Source organism: Nerophis lumbriciformis, linkage group LG12, assembly GCF_033978685.3.
Source record: "Nerophis lumbriciformis linkage group LG12, RoL_Nlum_v2.1, whole genome shotgun sequence".
Taxonomy (NCBI): domain Eukaryota; kingdom Metazoa; phylum Chordata; class Actinopteri; order Syngnathiformes; family Syngnathidae; genus Nerophis; species Nerophis lumbriciformis.
Window position 1 is genome coordinate 21504518 of NC_084559.2, and position 20517 is coordinate 21525034.

Below are 20517 nucleotides of genomic sequence, written 5' to 3' on the forward strand. Positions count from 1 at the left end.
AGCAGCCACTGTCCCAACACGCCACAAAGTCCTCATGGACTCTGTTTCAGCGTCTGACATCCTCCAGTGGGGCCTCAGTGGGGCCTCACAAGCAGCAAATGAACATGCGAGCGAATCAAAGCCGGCACGAGATTCGATACTGGTGGGATTTGGAATGGAGGCAAAAACTGTGTGAGCGCGTATCGTCATCAGAAGCCATCTCATAGCTCAGGGGTCGGCAACCTTTACCAGTCAAAGAGCCATTGTGACCAGTTTCGCAAATTATAGAAAACAATGGGAGCCGCAAAAATGTTTTGAAATTTTAAATGAAATAACACTGCATACAAAGTTTTCTTTTTGCTTTGTGCTATGTATAAACCAGGGGCCTCAGACACGATGCCCACACCTTTATATGGAATTTGAAAGCTGGTGCGGCACGCGGGTTTTAAATGAATGGCGCTTGTCAGCGTCATGCGTGCCGTGATGGTACAGCATATAGCACCCACTACAACCAGCGTGCCTGATCAGCCACGCATTGTATGGTGTTTCCGCCTGCTCACGTAGGTGACAGCAAGGCATACTTGGTCAACAACCACACAGGTTACACTGACGGTCGCGGTATAAAAAAAACTATAACACTCTTACTAATAATGCGCCACACTGTGAACCCACACCAAACAAGAATGACAAACACATTTCGGGAGAACATCTGCACAGTAACACAACATAAACACAACAGGACAAATACCCAGAATCCCATGCAGCCCTAACTCTTCCGGTATACATGATACACCCCTGCTACCAAACCCCGCCCACCTCAACCAACGCACAGAGAGGGGGAGTTGATGTGTGAGGGAGCAGGGTTGGGGTGGAGGCGGGGTTTGGTGGTAGCAGGGGTGTATAATGTAGCCCGGAAGAGTCAGGGCTGCATGGGATTCTGGGTGTTTGTTCTGTTGTGTTTATGTTGTGTTAAGGTGCAGATGTTCTCCCGAATTGTGTTTGTCATTCTTGTTTGGTTTTGGTTCAAAATGTGGCGCATTATTAGTAAGAGTGTTAAAGTTGTTTTATATGGTCACCGTCAGTGTAACCTGTGTGGCTGTTGACAAAGTATGCCTTGCTGTCACGTACTGTGCAAGCAGAAGATGTATACTGTATAACAAGTGTTGGGCTGGCACGCTGTTAATGCAGATTGTAGAGAGCGCCAAATGTTGTACCATCATGGCGCGCCCTTATTATAGCTATAAGGGTGAAAATCGGTGAATATTAATCCCGGGAGTTTTCTGCGAGAGGCACTGAAATCCGGAAGTCTCACGGGAAAATTGGGGGGTTCAGCAAGTAAGCTGCTGAGCCGCATCAGAGTGATCAAAGAGCCGCGGGTTGCCGACCCTTGTCATAGCTAAACAAGTGTTAAGGTCAGGGTTGCATGGTTTTACTTCCAGGAACTTTAACTAGAGCAGTGGTTCTCAAATGGGGGTACGGGGGGTACTTGAAGGTATGCCAAGGGGTACGTGAGATTTTTTTTTAAATATTCTAAAAATAACAACAATTCAAAAATCCTTTATAAATATATTTATTGAATAATACTTCAACAAAATATGAATGTAAGTTCATAAACTCAGTGAAGCACACGCTCAGGTTTCTCACTAAAATGTCTGTCAAAAAGAACTGTGAAAAGAAATGCAATTAAAGCTGCAAGCAGCATTGGTCGGGCCCGCATATTTGGCAGGTGCTAGTCCTAAGTGTCCCAATACGTTTGTCAAGTTTTAGAAGTGTCCCAAAACTTTTGTCCAGTGTAAGTGTCCCAATACTTTTGTCCAGTGGTAGTCCTAAGTGTCCCAATACTTTAGTCTACTTGTAGTGCGAAGTGTCCCAATACTTTTGTCCAGTTTTCGTCGTAAATGTCCCAATACTTGTGTCCAGTTTTAGTCCTAAGTATCCCAATACTTTTGTCCAGTGGTAATCCGAAGTGTCCCAATAGTTTTGTCCAGTGGTAATCCGAAGTGTCCCAATACTTATGTCAAGTTTTAGTCCTAAGTTTTGACAGTCCTGATGTGTGCGTTCAGTTTGGTGAGTTTTGAAGCGTGTTAAGGGGGTCAAATTACAGCTCAAAGAGGCAAAAGTTACTGTTTTTAGTACTTTTTTGTCTTGAAGGGGGAATTGCCAACTTCCTGTTGATTTTAGCCCGACAATGTACTATTATGAAATGTAGGTCTAAGTCAGACCTACATAGAGGTTTTTGTTTCATGTCTCTCCGACCTTCCTAGTGGGAGTTACAGGCAGTCTAGTTTTCTTTTTCTAGGGGGCGCTAGAGCACAATTTTGAGTTTTGTGGTTCGGTTTTTTTTTTAAAAAGGCAATTTTCGCAGGTCCTGATGTGTGGGTCAAATATGGTGAGTTTTGAAGCATGTTAAGTGGGTCAAATTACAGTTTAATGTGGCGGCGGAAGAATAAAGAATAAAGAATAAAGAATAAAACCTTACAAATTCAATAGGTCCTTATGTCCCATTGCATAAGGACTCCCTTTGGGAGTCCTTATACAATGGGCCATGCGGGCCCTAACAATGCAATATTCAGTCTTGACAGCTAGATTTTTTGTGAACATGTTCCATAAATATTGATGTTAAAGATTTCTTTTTTTGTGAAGAAATGTTTAGAATTAAGTTGATGAATCCAGATGGATCTCTATTACAATCCCCAAAGAGGGCACTTTAAGTTGATGATTACTTCTATGTGTAGAAATCTTTATTAGGGACCGAGTCCCTTTGGGACAGAGGACCCTATTGAATTTCTAGCGTTTTATTATTATACCGCCGCCTCTTTGAGCTGTAACTTGACCCTCTTAACATGCTTCAAAACTCACCAAATTGGACACACACATCAGAACTGGTGAAAATTGCAATCTAATAAAAAAAAAAAAAACCCAAAACTTAAAATTGCGCTCTAGCGCTCCCTAGGAAGAAAACACAGACAAAACTGCCTGTAACTCCCAGTAGGAATGTCGTAGAGATATGAAACAAAAACCTCTATGGAGGTCTCACTTAGACCTATATTTCATACACTGACAATTTCCGGCAAAAATCAACAGGAAGTTTGCAATTCCCCCTTCAAAACAAAAGTTGTGTAAAAACAGTCACCTTTTTTCTAACATTATCTCCTCTGAGCGCGTTTGTCGTGTCAGCTTCAAATTACCACAGAAGAGAGATTGAACCCTTCTGATTAAAAGTTGATGAAAGAGTTTTAATTACTGCTCCGGTTTGGATTTTATGAGCCCTCAAATTCGGTCCCGGCCATCACTGCTTGCAGCTTTAATTTATAATTGAATCACTTGTTTATTTCTCAACAAGTTTTTAGTTATTTTTATATCTTTTTTTCCCAAATAGTTCAAGAAAAAACACTACAAATGAGCAATATTTTTCACTGTTATACAATTTAATAAATCAGAAACTGATGACATAGTGCTTCTTTATCTTTTTTTTTTCCAACCAAAAATGCTTTGCTCTGATTAGGGGGTACTTGAATTAAAAAAATGTTCACAGGGGGTACATCACTGAAAAAAGGTTGAGAACCACTGAACTAGAGGTTCCTGTAGAAGTGTGCTGTTATGTTTTAGAGAGGGGAGATGACGGCAACAGACACCAGGGGGCTATTAACAATAATTTATTATGTATATATAATAATACAAAACAATACTAATACTATATAGAATGATGTGTGACAAAATCCAAGAGCGTATGTGTGTGACTATGTGTGTAGATTAGCTGAAGTGTGTTACCAAGTGTTGATGAGAACGAAGGAACGAGGCAGTCCATGGGGCAGGCAGGTGATCCGGGGCGAGGGAGAAGCGTCAGAGTCCGTGTCCATGCGAGGGGGGTCGAGATCCGGGAAGGCAGTTGAGATCCAGGGGCGGGAAGTCCAAGGGAGCGAGACGCACAGTTCGAAACCAAGGCAACGGAAGGAAAACACTGCGGGCACAAGGGAGAAGACAGGGGACAAATCAAGCACGGGGAAGAAAGACGGAGGGAGCAAAAGACAGCTTAAAGCTCGGCTTACGGTACAAAAGACTATATTCCGGTCCGGCATGGCAGGTTGTGCGGGCTTATGAAGGCAGCTCGCTCATCACAGGCAGGTGCGCTGATTGACGGGCAGGTGCGCAGATTGCAGATTGTCTGCAGGCGCGAGGAGGCGCGCCTGCAGCGGAGAGAGAGGGCCCGTGGGCGTGGCCCGCGGTGCACTCGTCAGGACGCAAAGATGAGGGCGGAATTGGAATGCGCCCTGGCCGTGACATGTGGTGTGTGTTTCCACCGCATTTCACAGTCCAGGGTAGTTAAAACAAATCAGGCTGATGATGTATGGAGGAATGGTTTAGTATATTTCTTGTCACGGTGCGGGCTCGGTCCCGCATGTCACCTGCGGCAAGCTCTGCCGGCGCCTCCGCTGGCAGCGCGCCAGCACACGCACCTGCTCGCTCTGGGTGTATCGCGGCCACGTGCCAGCAAGGTTGCAGGCGATCAGTAATCTGCGCACTTGGAACTGATGAAGATGAGCAGTTTAAAGACCAGCGGACCCGAAGATCCTGCGCCGGAACGTAATCATCAGTTCTCTGTTTACAGTAAGCCACGTACTTGTTCTCTCTCTGTGTCTTCCCAGTTCCCGTGTCTTATGTCCTTTGTGTTTCCCGCAGTGTTTTCCCTGTCTTCCACGACCGAGCTGTGTGCTTCGACTTTCCTTTGTATTCCGGACTGTCTCCCTCGATCCTCGACCGCTTGCTTGCCCACGGACTGCCTTCTTGCCTTGCCCCTTTGGTCTGACGAAAGATTCGCTCAACACTCACGGTAACACACAACAGTTAATTCCACACATAGTCTCACACAAGTTTGGATTTTTGTCACACTTCATTTTCTGGTTTAGTTATGTTATGGTTTGGTTATTATATATATATATATATATATATATATTGTAAATATATATATATAATAAATACATAGAGCTACTACGCCCCCTTGTGGTCTGTGCCGTCTACACTCATACCATGTAAATATACATGCAATATTAGGTCAGCGTTATTTTATTAAAAACTAAGTAAATTAAATACAAAGTGATAATATACAATATATATATATATATATATACATATATATATGTATATATATATATATATATATATATACACACATATATACAATATATATATATAATATATTATATATATATATTGTATATTGTATATATATAATATATATATATATATACAATATATATAATATACAGTGATAAAAACAATATGATTTATAAAATAAAGTGTACCGAATTGTTCATAAAAAGTCAGACTTTTGTCCGCAATGTCCAACAGTCAGAAATGTGTCTTCTCAGTAAACGATGAATTCATGAGGGTTTGGCAATTTATTTTTGGTCAATTTCAGCTGTTTATAACAAATATTAGTGTTTATCTAACGCCGCCAACACAAACACATCACCTTTAGCGTTAGCTTGTTAGCATTAGCATTATTTTCACTCGGGTTGAGGCTGATAACTATGCACATGGGGTGTCACTGACCACTTTTACAGAATGTAATAATTAAATGGTGAATATTTGATGTTATTTACTTTTGTTCCATTCATTTACTGCCTCTACTACTCTGACATCACAGAGTAGTAAGCACCTGAGGCCGGCTGAATTCTCCTCCATAAATTGGTTGGAATTGGGGGTTAAATCACCAAAATGATTCCCGAACATGGCCATCGCTGCTGCTCACTGCTCCCCTCACCTGCCAGGGGGTGGAACAAAAGGGTGGGTCAAATGCAGAGGGTAATTTCACCACACCTAGTGTGTGTGTGTGACTATCAGTGGTAATTTAACTTTTTAATAAATACGTTTAAAAGAGTCTGTCCACTTCTCCTAGCTTTGCGAAACGTAATTAAGTTTGTAAAAAAAAAAAATAAACAACATTAAAATGCATATAAGACTACGGCTGAGTAAAAACAATCCAAAATAGTTCCCCTGATCAGAGTTCTTCAGCACAAAGATGCCCCTCAAAAGGAAATAAACAAGTTGTCTAGCATTATGTAATGGTAGTTGTGTTCAAAACATATCAATCACTCAATCAATAAATCAAAGTGTATTTATATAGCCCTTAATCACAAATGTCTCAAAGGGCTGCACAAGCCACAACGACATTCTCGGCTCAGATCCCACATCAGGGCAAGAAAAAACTCAACCCAATATTTAAAGGCTAGAGCAGTGGTTCTTAACCTTGTTGGAGGTACCGAACCCAACCAGTTTCATAACCCTTCTTTAGTGAAAAATAAAATGTTATTTTTTTTTTTCAAATTCAAGACAAAGTTATATGTTTTTGGTAGCACTTTAGTATGGGGAACATATTCTAAGTAACAAAGACTTAATTAAGAGTTATTTGGACACTTGGGGAACATATTCTAAGTAATAAAGACTTAATTTAGAGTTATTTGTTAGGGTCAGGGTTAGAGGGTTAGGGTTATAATAAGGCCATGCCGAATAAGGCATTAATACGTACTTAATAATGACTAGTTAAGAGCCAATATGTTACTAATTTGCATGTTAATAAGCAACTATTTAATGGTGAATATGTTCCCCATACTAAAGTGTTACCATGTTTTTTTACTGGTGCACAAAATGAACCGTGCATGAACATCACATCTCTCGTTTATGTTTTACTTGGTAAACACTTGAACGCAACATTTTTACTATTGATGTACTTAATAGACATTTGAACGCAACAATCTCGTTAATGTTTTACTTGGTAAACACTTGAACACAACATTCTTACATTTAATGTACTTAGTAGCCATTTGAATGCAACACTATTATTTTACTTGGTAAACACTTGAACACACCATCCGCAACACTCCCACTATTATTTTACATGGTAAACACTTGAACACACCATCCTTACTATTGATCTACTTAATAGACATTTGAACGCAACACTCCCACTATTATTTTACATGGTAAACACTTGAACACAACATTCTTACTTTTGATGTACTTAATAGACATTTGAACGCAACACTCCTGTTCATGTTTTACTTGGTAAACACTTGAACACAACATTCTTACTATTGATGTACTTAATAGACATTTGAACGCAACACTCCTGTTTATGTTTTACTTGGTAAACACTTGAACACAACATTCTTACTATTGATGTACTTAATAGACATTTGAACGCAATACTCCCACTATTATTTTACATGGTAAACACTTGAACACAACATTCTTACTTTTGATGTACTTAATAGACATTTGAACGCAACACTCCTGTTTATGTTTTACTTGGTAAACACTTGAACACAACATTCTTACTATTGATGTACTTAATAGACATTTGAACGCAACACTCCTGTTTATGTTTTACTTGGTAAACACTTGAACACAACATTCTTACTATTGATGTACTTAATAGACATTTGAACACGACAATCTCGTTAATGTTTTACTTGGTAAACACTTGAACGCAACATTCTTACTATTGATCTACTTAGTAGACATTTGAACGCAACACTCTCGTTTATGTTTTACTTGGTAAACATTTGAACACAACATTCTTACTTTTAATGTACTTAGTAGACATTTGAATGCAACACTATTATTTTACTTGGTAAACACTTGAACACACCATCCTTACTATTGATGTACTTAGTAAACATTTGAACGCAACACTCCCACTATTATTTTACTTGGTAAACACTTGAACACAACATTCTTACTATTGATGTACTTAGTAGACATATGAACGCAACACTCTCGTTTATGTTTTACTTGGTAAACACTTGAACGCAACATTTTTACTATTGATGTACTTAATAGACATTTGAACGCAACAATCTCGTTAATGTTTTACTTGGTAAACACTTGAACGCAACATTCTTACTATTGATCTATTTAGTAGACATTTGAACGCAACACTCTCGTTTATGTTTTACTTGGTAAACATTTGAACTCAACATTCTTACTTTTAATGTACTTAGTAGACATTTGAATGCAACACTATTATTTTACTTGGTAAACACTTGAACACACCATCCTTACTATTGATGTACTTAGTAGACATTTGAACGCAACACTCCCACTAATATTTTACTTGGTAAACACTTGAACACAACATTCTTACTGTTGATGTACTTAGTAGACATTTGAACGCAACACTCTCGTTTATGTTTTACTTGGTAAACACTTGAACGCAACATTTTTGCTATTGATGTACTTAACAGACATTTGAACGCAACAATCTCGTTGATGTTTTAATGTTCAAACAACAAAACCAACACAGTGCATAAACTCACAACAAATTACACACCTGCAACACAGTCAGCTGTTGCCGTATTCGTAATACACCGATAGGGAGAAGTTTGTATTAACACGATGAGTTGGGTGTGTCTTGACCTCGGCCGAACCCTGGAGGCCGACTCACCGAACCCCTAAGGTTCGATCGAACCCAGGTTAAGAACCACTGGGCTAGAGTATACAAACAAGTTTTAGGATGGAACTTAAATGCTTCTTATATGTTTTAGGAACGCCCCAACTGGGTTCAACCAATCAGCATTCGACAGCCCAGCCCGCCACAGATAAGGTTCCAGGAAGGCAGGAACCTTCCAAAAGTCCCACCTGGCTGGCAGGAACTAAAAATAGTTCCTAAAGAACTAGTAGTAGAACAGGTAGTTTTTGGTAGAAACACAGGGGGAACTGCATTTACCTGGGTAAATGGGAAAGTTCTTTGAAAAGTTCCTGTGGCGGAGAAGTGCCTACTGCCTCATCTGCCGTGTTCAATCACCACACATCACTACTCCTGCTATTGAAGCGTATTAATGATAACCTGTCTCCGGTTTTTTATGTTCTTTTTGGATTGTTCCCCCATGTAATAGTGACGGTCAGTGCTAATTGTGTGGAAAAAATGTGTGTCTGGGTCTATGTCGCGAAATCTTTGAAGTATTTAAGTCCTCCTGTTTGACTCGCGTATTACCCGTGTAATGAAGGGCTCTGGTACGTTAAACATTGCAAGTGAACACATTTTCAGTAGAGTTGCAGAGACAAGGAGAAAATGGAGGATTAAAAACTAAGCTCTGCTTCTTACGACTCCTTTTTGGACATAATTTATTTCTTATTCTTAATCATTGTAGTGACCTGGTTGATTAACTTAAGGACTTTTGTCATTTCAAACTGTAAGTGCACCACAGGGCTAGTGACCATTTGTGTGTGTGTCAGAAGGGTGGCTGACTATGAGGACAGTTCAGCTCGTAGTTGTCGTTTTGGCTTTGTTAGTCAATAGAAAGTTGATCCGTCGCTCAGTTTTCAAGTGTGTTTGATATACAGTACTGTATAGTGCTTTATTTTGTGTTAGAAATTCTATTAAAATATGGACTTTTGTCGAGGATAGGACCCATTATTCATGTTTACATTGTTTCTTATGGGACATGTACTTCAATCAATTAGTCTATCAAAGTTTATTTATATAGCCCTTAATAACAAATGCCTCAAAGGGCTGCACAAACTACAACGACATCCTCGGGGCAAGAAAAAACTCAACCCAATGGGAACAATGAGAAACCTTGACCTGACCAATGGATGCCGAGTGGATACGGTTAATAAAGTGGGAGTCCAGTCCATGGGGAGGTCTTGTATCTAGACAGGTTGAAGCGCCGAGACCTCACCGACTGATGCATAGAGGAGTGGTCCACCCCGGGGTCCCGACTTCAAAATGTGAGAGTCCAGTCCATAGGGAGGCCAGCAGGGGATCCTCTTGGATGTCACCTGATAACCTCTCCAGGCAGGAGAGGGGGGCAGAGCAAGAAAAGAGAGAGGGCAGATCAACTAGTCTAAAAAAAGGGTTACCAGTAGCGTATTCCAGAGTACTGGAGCCCGAATAGAAAACGCTCTATAGCCCGGAAACTTTTATTGGGCTCTGGGAATCACTAATAAGTTCTTAGAACACAGATTTCTGGCCGGGACATATGGTACAATACAATCAGCAAGATAGGATGGACCTAGACCGTTTAGCATTTTATACGTAAGTAGTAAAACCTTAAAGTCGCATCTTAAGTGCACAGGTGAGCCAGTATAGGCGTAATATGATCAAACTTTCTTGTTCTTGTCAAAAGTCTAGTAGCCGCATTTTGTACCAACTGTAATCTTTTAATGCTAGACATAGGGAGACCCATACTTGCCAACCCTACCGAATTTTCCGGGAGACTCCCGAAATTCAGCGCCTCTCCTGAAAACCTCCCGGGACAAATATTTTCCCGAAAATCTCCCGATTTTCAGTTGGAGCTGAGCTCCATGAGGACCTGAGTGAGGACAGCCTTTTTTCACGACGGGAGGACAACAGGGTGACAAGAACTAAATCATCCAGAGTAGAGACAAATTATATTATTATGTTTATCTTACCTAAAAATAAATATATTTATTAATTTAAAAAAAAAACAACTAAATAAATTTTTATTATATTTTGCTAAAAACATCAAAATTAATTGTATTTTTATTTGTATTTTTTCTGACTGCTTATTACATCCAGCCATAGAATTATACATTAAAATAAACATATTTGAAATAATTAATTCTAATTTATCATAATAATTCATTTAAAATGACCATATTTAATTATTAAATTAATTGCTTGTTTATCAACAACTTTAGCATTTTATTCATTACATTTTGAAGCTCTCAGAAGCCAAGTTATTTTATATTCCTTAATATTTATTTATGCAAGTTTGAAGTATCAATTATCTAAACACAGTTTTGTTTGCATATTTTCAGGATGTATATATATATATATATATGTATATATATATATATATATATATATATATATATATATATATATATATATATATATATATATATATATTAGATACTTGACTTGGTGAATTCTAGCTGTCAATATACTCCTCCCCTCTTAACCACACCCCCAACCACGCCCCACCCCACCCCTGACCACGCCCCCACCCTCCACCCCCCACTTACCGAAATCGGAGGTCTCAAGGTTGGCAAGTATGGGGAGACCCGATAACAATATGTTTAATTAATTGAGACGAGAAGTAACAAACGTAAAAATAATGAGCCCAGCGTCAGAAATACGTAAGTAGTCAAATCTTAAAGCCGCGTCTTATGTATACAAATATACAAAGCATCTTCAATATACAAACTATTCTGTACACAAACCCTGTTTAAGAACTAGTTATGAGGTTCCACTGTATACTCGTGACTAGGGTTGTACGGTATACCGATATTAGTATAGTTCCGTGTGGGGGGAGGTGTAGCCAGCGCTGCCTGCAGGAGGAAAAGTCACCGCCGCTGTCCATGGTACTGAGGACGAGCACCATCGGGCAGGGGCGGGTTATGTGCTGACGGCGAGACACGGCTGGCAGGTGATTAGATGTCACAGGTGGTACGTGTTAATCTAATCATCTGTTGTCTTTAACAGTAAGCGGCCGGGAGCAGAGAGAGAGAGAGAGAGGATACGGACGTGACTGAAAAGTCACGTTCTGGGGGAGAAGAACTTTGTTAAAACAATTGGATGATTAAAACCTTTGTTAAAAACTGCACGCTTGGCTCTTGTGCCGTGTCTTCAGTGGAACTGCTAGGAAGCGACTTCAACATAAGGCTATACTAATGAATCACATTCGCTACCATACCGCCTCTGTTAACAAACACCATTGGTGGATCTACACCTAACATCCACTGTAATGATACCAAGTACAGGAGCGTATCTAGTCTATACTACTATGATTATGTTCTTATTTTTTGGCATCACAACATCTTCTTTTGTTTTTAAAAAAATGTATATTATGTTTATTAACTCAGGAAAAATATGTCCCTGGACACATGATGACTTTGAATATGACCAATGTGTAACGACTTGGTATCGGATTGATACCCAAATTTGCGGTATCATCCAAAACTAATGTAAAGTATCCAAACAACAGAAGAATAAGTGATTATTACATTTGAACAGAAGTGTAGATAGAACATGTTAAAAGAGAAAGTAAGCAGATATTAACAGTAAATGAACAAGTAGATTAATAATTCATTTTCTACTACTTGTCCTTAATAATTTTGACAAAATAATAGAATGGAATATGTTACTGAATATGTCAGCAGACTAAATTAGGAGCCTTTGTTTGCTTACTTACTACTAAAAGACAAGTTGTCTTGTATGTTCACTATTTTATTGAAGGACAAATTTGCAATAAGAAACATATGTTTAATGTAGATTTTTTGTTAAAATAAAGCCAATAATGCCATTTTTGTGGTCCCCTTTATTTAGAAAAGTACTGAAAAGTATCAACATAAATTTGGTATCGGGACAACACTACTCGTGACATATAGTAAAAAACACTACCTATAAAAACCCAACATGTATTATTGTTTATTATTATTTGTCCTATATTTACTGTATTATTATGCGAAAACAAGAATGAAAATAAAAAGGCTATCAAAAAAGCAAAGTTTTTGCACAGTAGATACATACAGTGCTTCGTCTAATTGTTGTTTAAGCAATGCAATGGGAGTTATATTTAATCAATAATGAATATTTATTTTTAGTTGGATGATTATCTTTACCAAGTGAACGAGGGGTGACACGAAGCTGCTTGAACTAATCAAATAAGAGCAAAAATAAATAAAAAATCTGCAAAATGTTCTCACAAGTGTGTGTTTGTGTGAACACGTGTTACTCCAAACGCTTTTGCAAATTACACTCAAGCTCGCGCTTGTGTTTGCTCGAGTATCTCAAGTCCCCCGTCCTCCAAATTATAATATTGTGAGTGCTGCTGATTAACAATCTGAGCCAGGCTGCAGCAACAGTTAACATAATGGGAACATTTCTCTGCTTGATAGAAAATAATAACACACGCTGGGAGAAAAAAAAAAAAAAAAAAAAATGTAATTAGCTAACGCCCCTGTGATGATGATAACAAAGAAAATACAATTTTTCAGACGGCTGCCTTTGTTTGGGACAATTTCAGAGATTATTGTTATTTGGCGCAATTATGTAAAGATTCACGTCGACAAGGGAAAACTTGTGATTCTTGCTCTTTTCCGCATTTAAGCTCGTCCGCACCTCAGTTTGTCCATCAGTATGCTTTCCTGGCGTCAGAGGTCGGCTTGACCTTAATTGGTATTTCCTCCAAAGCTCACCCAATTCAGGGGTGGCATAAGAAATGCCACATTACCATGTTGTCTACTTTAAAAGCCCTTCGATGCTCTCGCTGTCCTGTGAGGACACTTTTATAAGGGGACAGGGGCGCCTTAATCGCCGCTGTTTTCCTCCATCGGTCAGCAATAAAGAGCATGTCTCGTGGCTTGGGGGCTAAATTGCATCCCATAAAACACTCCTAAAACAAAGATTAATGTGTAATTTGGTGCTCTTCCTCAACAATATCGCCTTCCCCTAACACAACACTCACAGTTATCAGGACAAATGAGGTGTTTTAAGAGGCTACACTCAATAAAAAGCGATACACACTCTTGACATTGTTCTATATTCCTTAAATGGTATGAAAATACAATATACAGAGCAACAATACAATGCATTTTGCGTGAGGTTGTACACTTTGGTTGGGAGGACGATGATGAGGTGGAACAAAAACCTATTTTCTTTTTCCCCAAAACTTTTGAACAATAACAATCTGGACGGACACATTGTGAACCAAAACCTTCAAACATCATTTAATGTGCACAAACATTGTGAACATCTACGGTTTCTTTTTAAAATCTACATGCCATCTGGATTTCGGACTGCAGATCATCACCTGTAAACAGCTGCTAACAAAAACTGCTCAATAAAAGAAAGAAAGTAGGGACTGGTATTGATATTTATTTGTGTCTTCATTACCAAAAACATTTTTTTTTTTACACTGGATTTATGTAACTGGATTTTTTGCATTTAAACTCAGTGCAATTTTAAACACTCATTACAATTGTTTTTATTTTTTACACTGGATTTATGTAACTGGATTTTTTTGCATTTCAACTTAGTGCAATTTTAAACACTCATTACAATTTTTTTTTTTTTTTTACACTGGATTTATGTAACTGGATTTTTTGCATTTAAACTTAGTGCAATTTTAAACACTAATTATAATTTTTTATTTTTTTTTACACTGGATTTATGTAACTGGAATTTTTGCATTTAAACTTTTAAACACTCATTTTGCTTACACATTTTTATTCAATGAAATTGTCAGCATAATTTGATCTGGGAAAATTCCGTTCACAAAAATGAAACGCAAAAAAATTGACTTACATATTTTCTTTAACTTAAAATCATTTCATTTTCCCAAGAATCGACAGTTCGCCTTATGACCCGTTACGTTTTGTGTACGTATTAATTCTGGTGGAATAATGGGTTCTATATAAATGAATCCATTATTATTATTATTGTTCTTGCTGACCTCAAACTAATTTTATTTGGTACAGGGTGTAATGATAAGCGTGACCAGATGGCAGTCACACATTCGAGATATGCGTGGACTGCGCGTTGACGCCCGTTCAATAAAGGACGCTTGCAAGTACCCGTAAGCAAGCGAGACTAAAACTTTGAGAACATAGAACGTTATACACGGCGTTCAAAAATATGTTTTAATACGACTTTGGTAAGCTACAAAGCCGCACCGCTTGAAGGATTGTCGGAGCATTACGGCTACCATAGTCAGACGTACTGCGCTTCAACATACGGGTATTATTACGGCCTGTGTAAAAAGACCCCAAAATGACACCTATTAGGAGACTTTATCTGGCTTATTGTTTCGACATTTTACGCGAAACCAACTTTTCTACATATTGGTACCTGCTGTTGTATATTTGGGATCTGCATAAGTTCACGTTCGCCATTGTAGTCCGCGCTGTAGTCAATAAGTGCCTTCGTTTTCTCTATCCTCTTGTTGTGGGGCATTCATCCTCCGCTGTTGCCATTTCTACTATAAAGTAGCGTGTAGTTCGAACTTAATCTGTCGGTAGACTCGCTATGGATGCGCTACGAAGTAACCGAAAATGGATTTAAACCGGATGTATAGCGCAGCGCTTTTATTTTGAATCCGGAAAAGTGTGTGATTGGTTTTGAGAAAGTTTCTTAACATGTTTTAATGTCGGATCGACTGTTTGCCATAAAAAGTGACGCCGTCTCTTCTCACGGCGAAAAATAGTCCTTTCTTGTCTTGCTCGCTTGTGGCTCATCAGCAGTGTTGGGACTAACGCGTTACAAAGTAATGCATTACTGTAACGTCGTTAGTTTCGGCGGTAACTAGTAATCTAACACGTTATTTTTTATATTCAGTAACTTAGTTACCGTTACTACATGATGCGTTACTGCGTTATTTTACGTTATTTTTATGTAGTATCGGCTCGAAACAGAAGATCTGAGTGTGTTTTATTGGAGCGCTGCGGTGTCGTCCTTGTGTTACAAGGAAAAGAAAAGGCGTGCTTTGTGTGGGTGGGGTGGGGAGGAGCTCCCAGACCGTAGTTGAGGGGCGCAGAGGAGACGTTTCTCCAGGGTACTTCGGGGCTAACAACCTTCACTTTACCCGGAAGTGGGTCTTTACAGCTGATGGTGAATGACGAGGCCGGCGGTTTGTTGCAACTTTGTGACTTTATTGGACGCAGCCATCCACCAAGCTAGAGCACCTGCACGCATTCACTGTCGCCGGTCCCTCACCTCTCTCGCCCACTCACTCACTGACGTCACTCACCTCACATGCTGTCATATCTTAAAGGACCACACACACACACACACACACATACGCTACTCTCATAACAACTAACAAGACTTCATGGTGAAGCCAGAAGTCGAGTTTCTTAACATGGAGATATTCTCAATACTTTTCTTTTGTCGAGCACAAAGAAAATAACACTTCAGTTAAATGTAAGTTGTGTCTTGGATCAAAGATCCTATCTACTTAAAGTTAAAGTTAAAGTGCCATTATGTTGCAGCTATTTAAAATAGTTTTGTCAATTTGTTCTGGCCTGAAATAAATTGGCCCTTTGAAACATATCTTTGTGTGTTGTATGTAGACCACATTGCTTTCTGAGTTCAGGGATGCAAATGCATGTCAAGTTGATCAACAGATTGTATTATTCTCCAGTGCAATAACAGTACTTAAATGAAGGCTAAAAGGGCATTAATGGGAGCCTTAAAGAAAGGGGGAAAAAAGAAGCAACTAAATAGTTACTTTTCACAGTAACGCATTACTTTTTGGTGTAAGTAACTGAGTTAGTAACTGAGTTACTTTTGAAATAAAGTAACAAGTAACTGTAACTAGTTACTGGTGTCGGAGGCAGATATTTACATATATCCGAATTTAAGTGTTACTTCTTTTTATTTCATAATCATATTACAAAACAGCTAGTGTTTGTCTTCCAAATGTGGTCTTTTGGTTGTCTGCAAAACTGTGTGCTTAACCTTGAGTGAGGAATGTTAGAGAGAGAGATAATGGGCATGTGTTTTGGCTGGAGAGACATGACTGCCAGGGTGGGAGGAAGAGAGACTTAAGAGGGGAGAGGGTTTTGTCGGGGGGGGGGGGGGGGGGGCAGACCATCTTGGCGGCGCGATTGAATGTTCTATGCTGGACTTGTCTCAATGTATATGCAAAGCTTTGCAAATATATTACAAAATACCTATTCTGTCTCTGGTGGTTTTTCAACTCAGCTTTAAGTGTCGTAAAGAGCTTGGGAGCGACTTGTGACTTGAATTCCCTGGGAGGAACAACTGGTCCAAAACACAACACTGGTTTTCAGTAACCAACCCAACACTGCTCATCGGTAGCAAGGGAACTGCAGCCGAGTTGCCCCCGCTACGGCACGGCCCGAGGGTCAAAAAAGGGAAGTGTTCGCGTTAATCGGCCCGTTTAAAAAATGTGTGCCGTTATTGAAATTTATAGTTAACCCGTTATTATCGCGTTAACTTTGGAAGTGGAGCCACGTGAATAAGACCGCCACCCAATAAGAGATGGTCAGTTAAATGTTCTGTTAAACATAATCTATGCAAAATGTTGACAAAATCATAATATGACCCCTTTAATGTGCCCTGTAATCTGGTGCGCCTGCTGTATGAACAAATAACCCTGTGCGCTTTATGGTCTGAAAAATATAGTACATATATTCAGTGTAAAATAAAAAGCATTGGTAATAAAGACCAAAGTTAACTGGAGTCCTCATTCCTCGACATATTTCTTGATATCAGTGGCAAATTGACAATCCTTGATATCTTTGAGCCTTTGGTAGGTTGGATTTGATTCTCGAGCAAACGTTTCGCTTTCAATCCAAGCCTACTCCCCCGTGAAAGGCATACGCGTGAGTTTGTCACAAATCAATCCCGCTAGAACGCTTCCTTCGGCGCACTGTCGTTTAACCTCTCCATGTAGTTACGTAACTCCGTGGCGTCTTCCAACGCCACGTCCTGGCACACCCACTTAATGTCCTGCTTGTGGCATCGAGTCAGAGTGCTAACAGTCGGGTAGCCGCTGTCCGAGGGGATGGTGGTGAAGGTGGTGAACTGCACTCGCTTCCTCTTGGTGGTGGGCGACTCCCCTTTGCTCTCCTTAGCCGGGCAGCCCGAGTCGGCCGCCCGGTGTACTTGGCCCTGTACGTTCTTCTGGGCCGAGCCCCCGTTCAGCAAGTGGCTTCCCTCCTCCAGCCCGCTGCCGGAGTCCATCATGGAGGTCTGCTCCTCCTGCTGGGGGGACAAGCTGATTTCGCTCTCCAGCAGCTCCGCCTCGTTCCCCAGCCACACCCAGTCATGGGCGTGGTTCATGTTCTCTTGGCCTTCGACGGAGAGCTCCTTGTGCCGGTATTTGAGGGTATAGGAGATGCAGTTGATAAGAAATACCAGGATAGCCAGGCAGAAGACCCCCAGTAGAGCGTACATGCCGATCTCCAGATCTGTGAGACCGCGAGCAGTCTGCATGAGGTCATCGTCCATGTTGCGCCCACGGGGCAAGTCCACCTGAGCAGGAAAGTCGGCAAAGTCAATCGGCATCCTCTCGCTTCCATCACCTGATGGTTTATCCCCGTTAGGACCCCGCACGATTGCACTTCTTGTGGTGGTGGGTCTAGTCAGCACCCCTTCCTCCATGTCAGAGACTGAGCTGCCGTAAAAGTGGCTGTCAAGACCAATCCTGTCAGGTGAGGGCTGCCTGCCTCTGGTGTCCAAATCCTCTCCGTCGGTGCCGTAATCGTTGGTCCCTCCCCTGGAGCTGTCGCTGTATCCAAACCTCACCTTGACGTTACAGTTGCCCGCTGCCAGGACGCTACGCCGCTTGAATTTCTGGCAAATCTCACAAACCGTCATTTCCACCCGGACCAGAAGGCCTTGGCCCTCTGCCTCGGTCACGATGACGGGCCATTTCCAGGAGGGGTCCTGCCGTACCGTCACCACCTCCTCATCCAGGGAGGTGGCGGTCAGGATGAAAAAGTCAGGGTTGTACAGATCCAAAGGGGCCACGGAGCCGTCACTGAACTGCAACCAGGCGCTGATCAAGGCCTCCTGTGGAAACAACACCATACATGATTTAAGGTGGCAACACAATAATACAAGGTATTATAATATTACTTCGCAAACTTTTTCCACCAAATCCCACCTCAGAAAAAACTTGTCTGTACCACCATAGTGCTCATAGTAACCAACATTACAATACAGCATACTTGCCAACCCTCCCGATTTTCCCGGGAGACTCCCGAATTTCAGTGCCCCTCCCGAAAATCTCCCGGGGCAACCATTCTCCCGAATTTCTCCCAATTTCCACCCAGACAACAATATTGGGGGCGTGCCTTAAATGCACTGCCTTTAGCGTCCTCTCTCACCTGAAAAGGAGACCGCCCCAATCTCCTGAATTCGGAGGTCTCAAGGTTATCAAGTATGCAATGCAGTAACCTAGTAGACCTAAGTATGGTAACACTTTAGTATGGGGAACATATTCACCATTAATTAGTTGCTTATTAACATAATATTGAGGCGGTATAGCTCGGTTGGTAGAGTGGCCATGCCAGCAAACTTGAGGGTCCCAGGTTCGATCCCCGCTACCGCCATCCTAGTCACTGCCGCTGTGTCCTTTGGCAAGACACTTTACCCACCTGCTCCCAGTGCCACCCACACTGGTTTAAATGTAACTTAGATATTGGGTTTCACTATGTAAAAGAGTCACTAGAGAAAAGCGCTACATAAATATAATTCACTTCACTTCACTTCACTTACCTTCACCATTAAATAGTTGCTTATTAAAGTAACAAAGACTTAATTTAGAGTTATTTGGACACTAGGGGAACATATAAGGGTTAGGGTTAGGGTTACTAATAAGCAATCATTCTGAGGTTATTGAGGGAAGACTCTTAGTTAATGGCTTACTGGTTGTATAATAAGGCCATGCAGAATAAGGCATTAATAAGTACTTAATATTGACTAATTAAGAGCCAAAATGTTACTAATTTGCATGTTAATAAGCATTGTTTAACCCTTGTGTGGTGTTCGGGTCTGTGGGACCCGTTTTAATTTTTTATTAAAAGAAAAATGATACAATTAATTAATTTTTCAAACTGAGACTCACTGACTTTGGCTCATTTTCTGTGAAGAACATATATCAGAATACATATTTAATGACCACACACCATACACCCCCCCTACACATTTCTATTACATATAAGATGCCCAGGGCTAATAGAAGTGTGGAAATTGATGTTCTGTGTACCACACACACACACACACACACACACACACACACACACACACACACACACACACACACACACACACACACACACACACAAACACACACACACACACGGCAGGCCTAGACAGGAGGAGGACAGAGTGTAGGTACACAGAACATCAGAGGGTCAAATGTGCGAGAAAATGAGAGCAGTCAGTGTTGACAAACAATGTTGCAACCTTGTGTGGGAACCGCAGGTGCAGAAACACAAAAGAAGAATCCCTGTGGTATGCAGAAACTGGCAGAGAAATTTTCCGTGCAATGTTCATATTGTTGTTACTCAGCCAGCGTTTGTGGGTCTGATGGACCCGTTGCATTTTGTGGCTTTTAATGCCTCACAATCAAACACTTTTATGTTAAAATACTGAACAGATGTTTATTGGGATAAGGTAAACATCTGTTCAGTATTTTAACATAAAAGTGTTTGATTTACTGCTACTTTATACCAAGCAATTTTCACAGATGACAGAATAAACTTGCAGAATTCACCAACGCCTCTGTCAATGCCGGTGGTGGTGGTGTTCAATCCAGATCCATGGTTGCATCAGGAAGGGTAGCTGGTGCAAATATTGAGCTAAATCCTCATGCGATTGTCAGGTATTAGACAGTTATGTCTTTTATTATGGTCATTTTGAACCCATTGTCAGAAAAATTGTATGTAAATTATCAAAAAACGTTCCGTTCTCTGAGTTCCCAGTGAACAGATAAGAGCTGTGTTTGTTGCACCAAGCCAAAGGCTTGGAAAATTCCATTGTGTACGATGGGAGGAGACGGGAGGAGGTTTATCTATTGTGATCCAAGATTTGCCCAA

General features: G+C 40.4%; 1 protein-coding gene across 2 annotated transcripts in view; it reads right to left on the reverse strand.

Moving 5' to 3' along the window:
• Nucleotides 1-17152: 17152 nt before the first annotated feature.
• Nucleotides 17153-20517, reverse strand: part of LOC133623099 (transmembrane protein 132C) — a 397905-nt gene continuing 394540 nt past the window's right edge. For both annotated transcript variants that reach the window (XM_061986091.2, XM_061986092.1), the window contains one exon: nt 17153-18487. In XM_061986091.2, coding sequence (XP_061842075.1) covers nt 17321-18487 — 1167 coding nt within the window. In that variant the 3' untranslated portion in view covers nt 17153-17320. The remainder of the gene's footprint in view (nt 18488-20517) is intronic.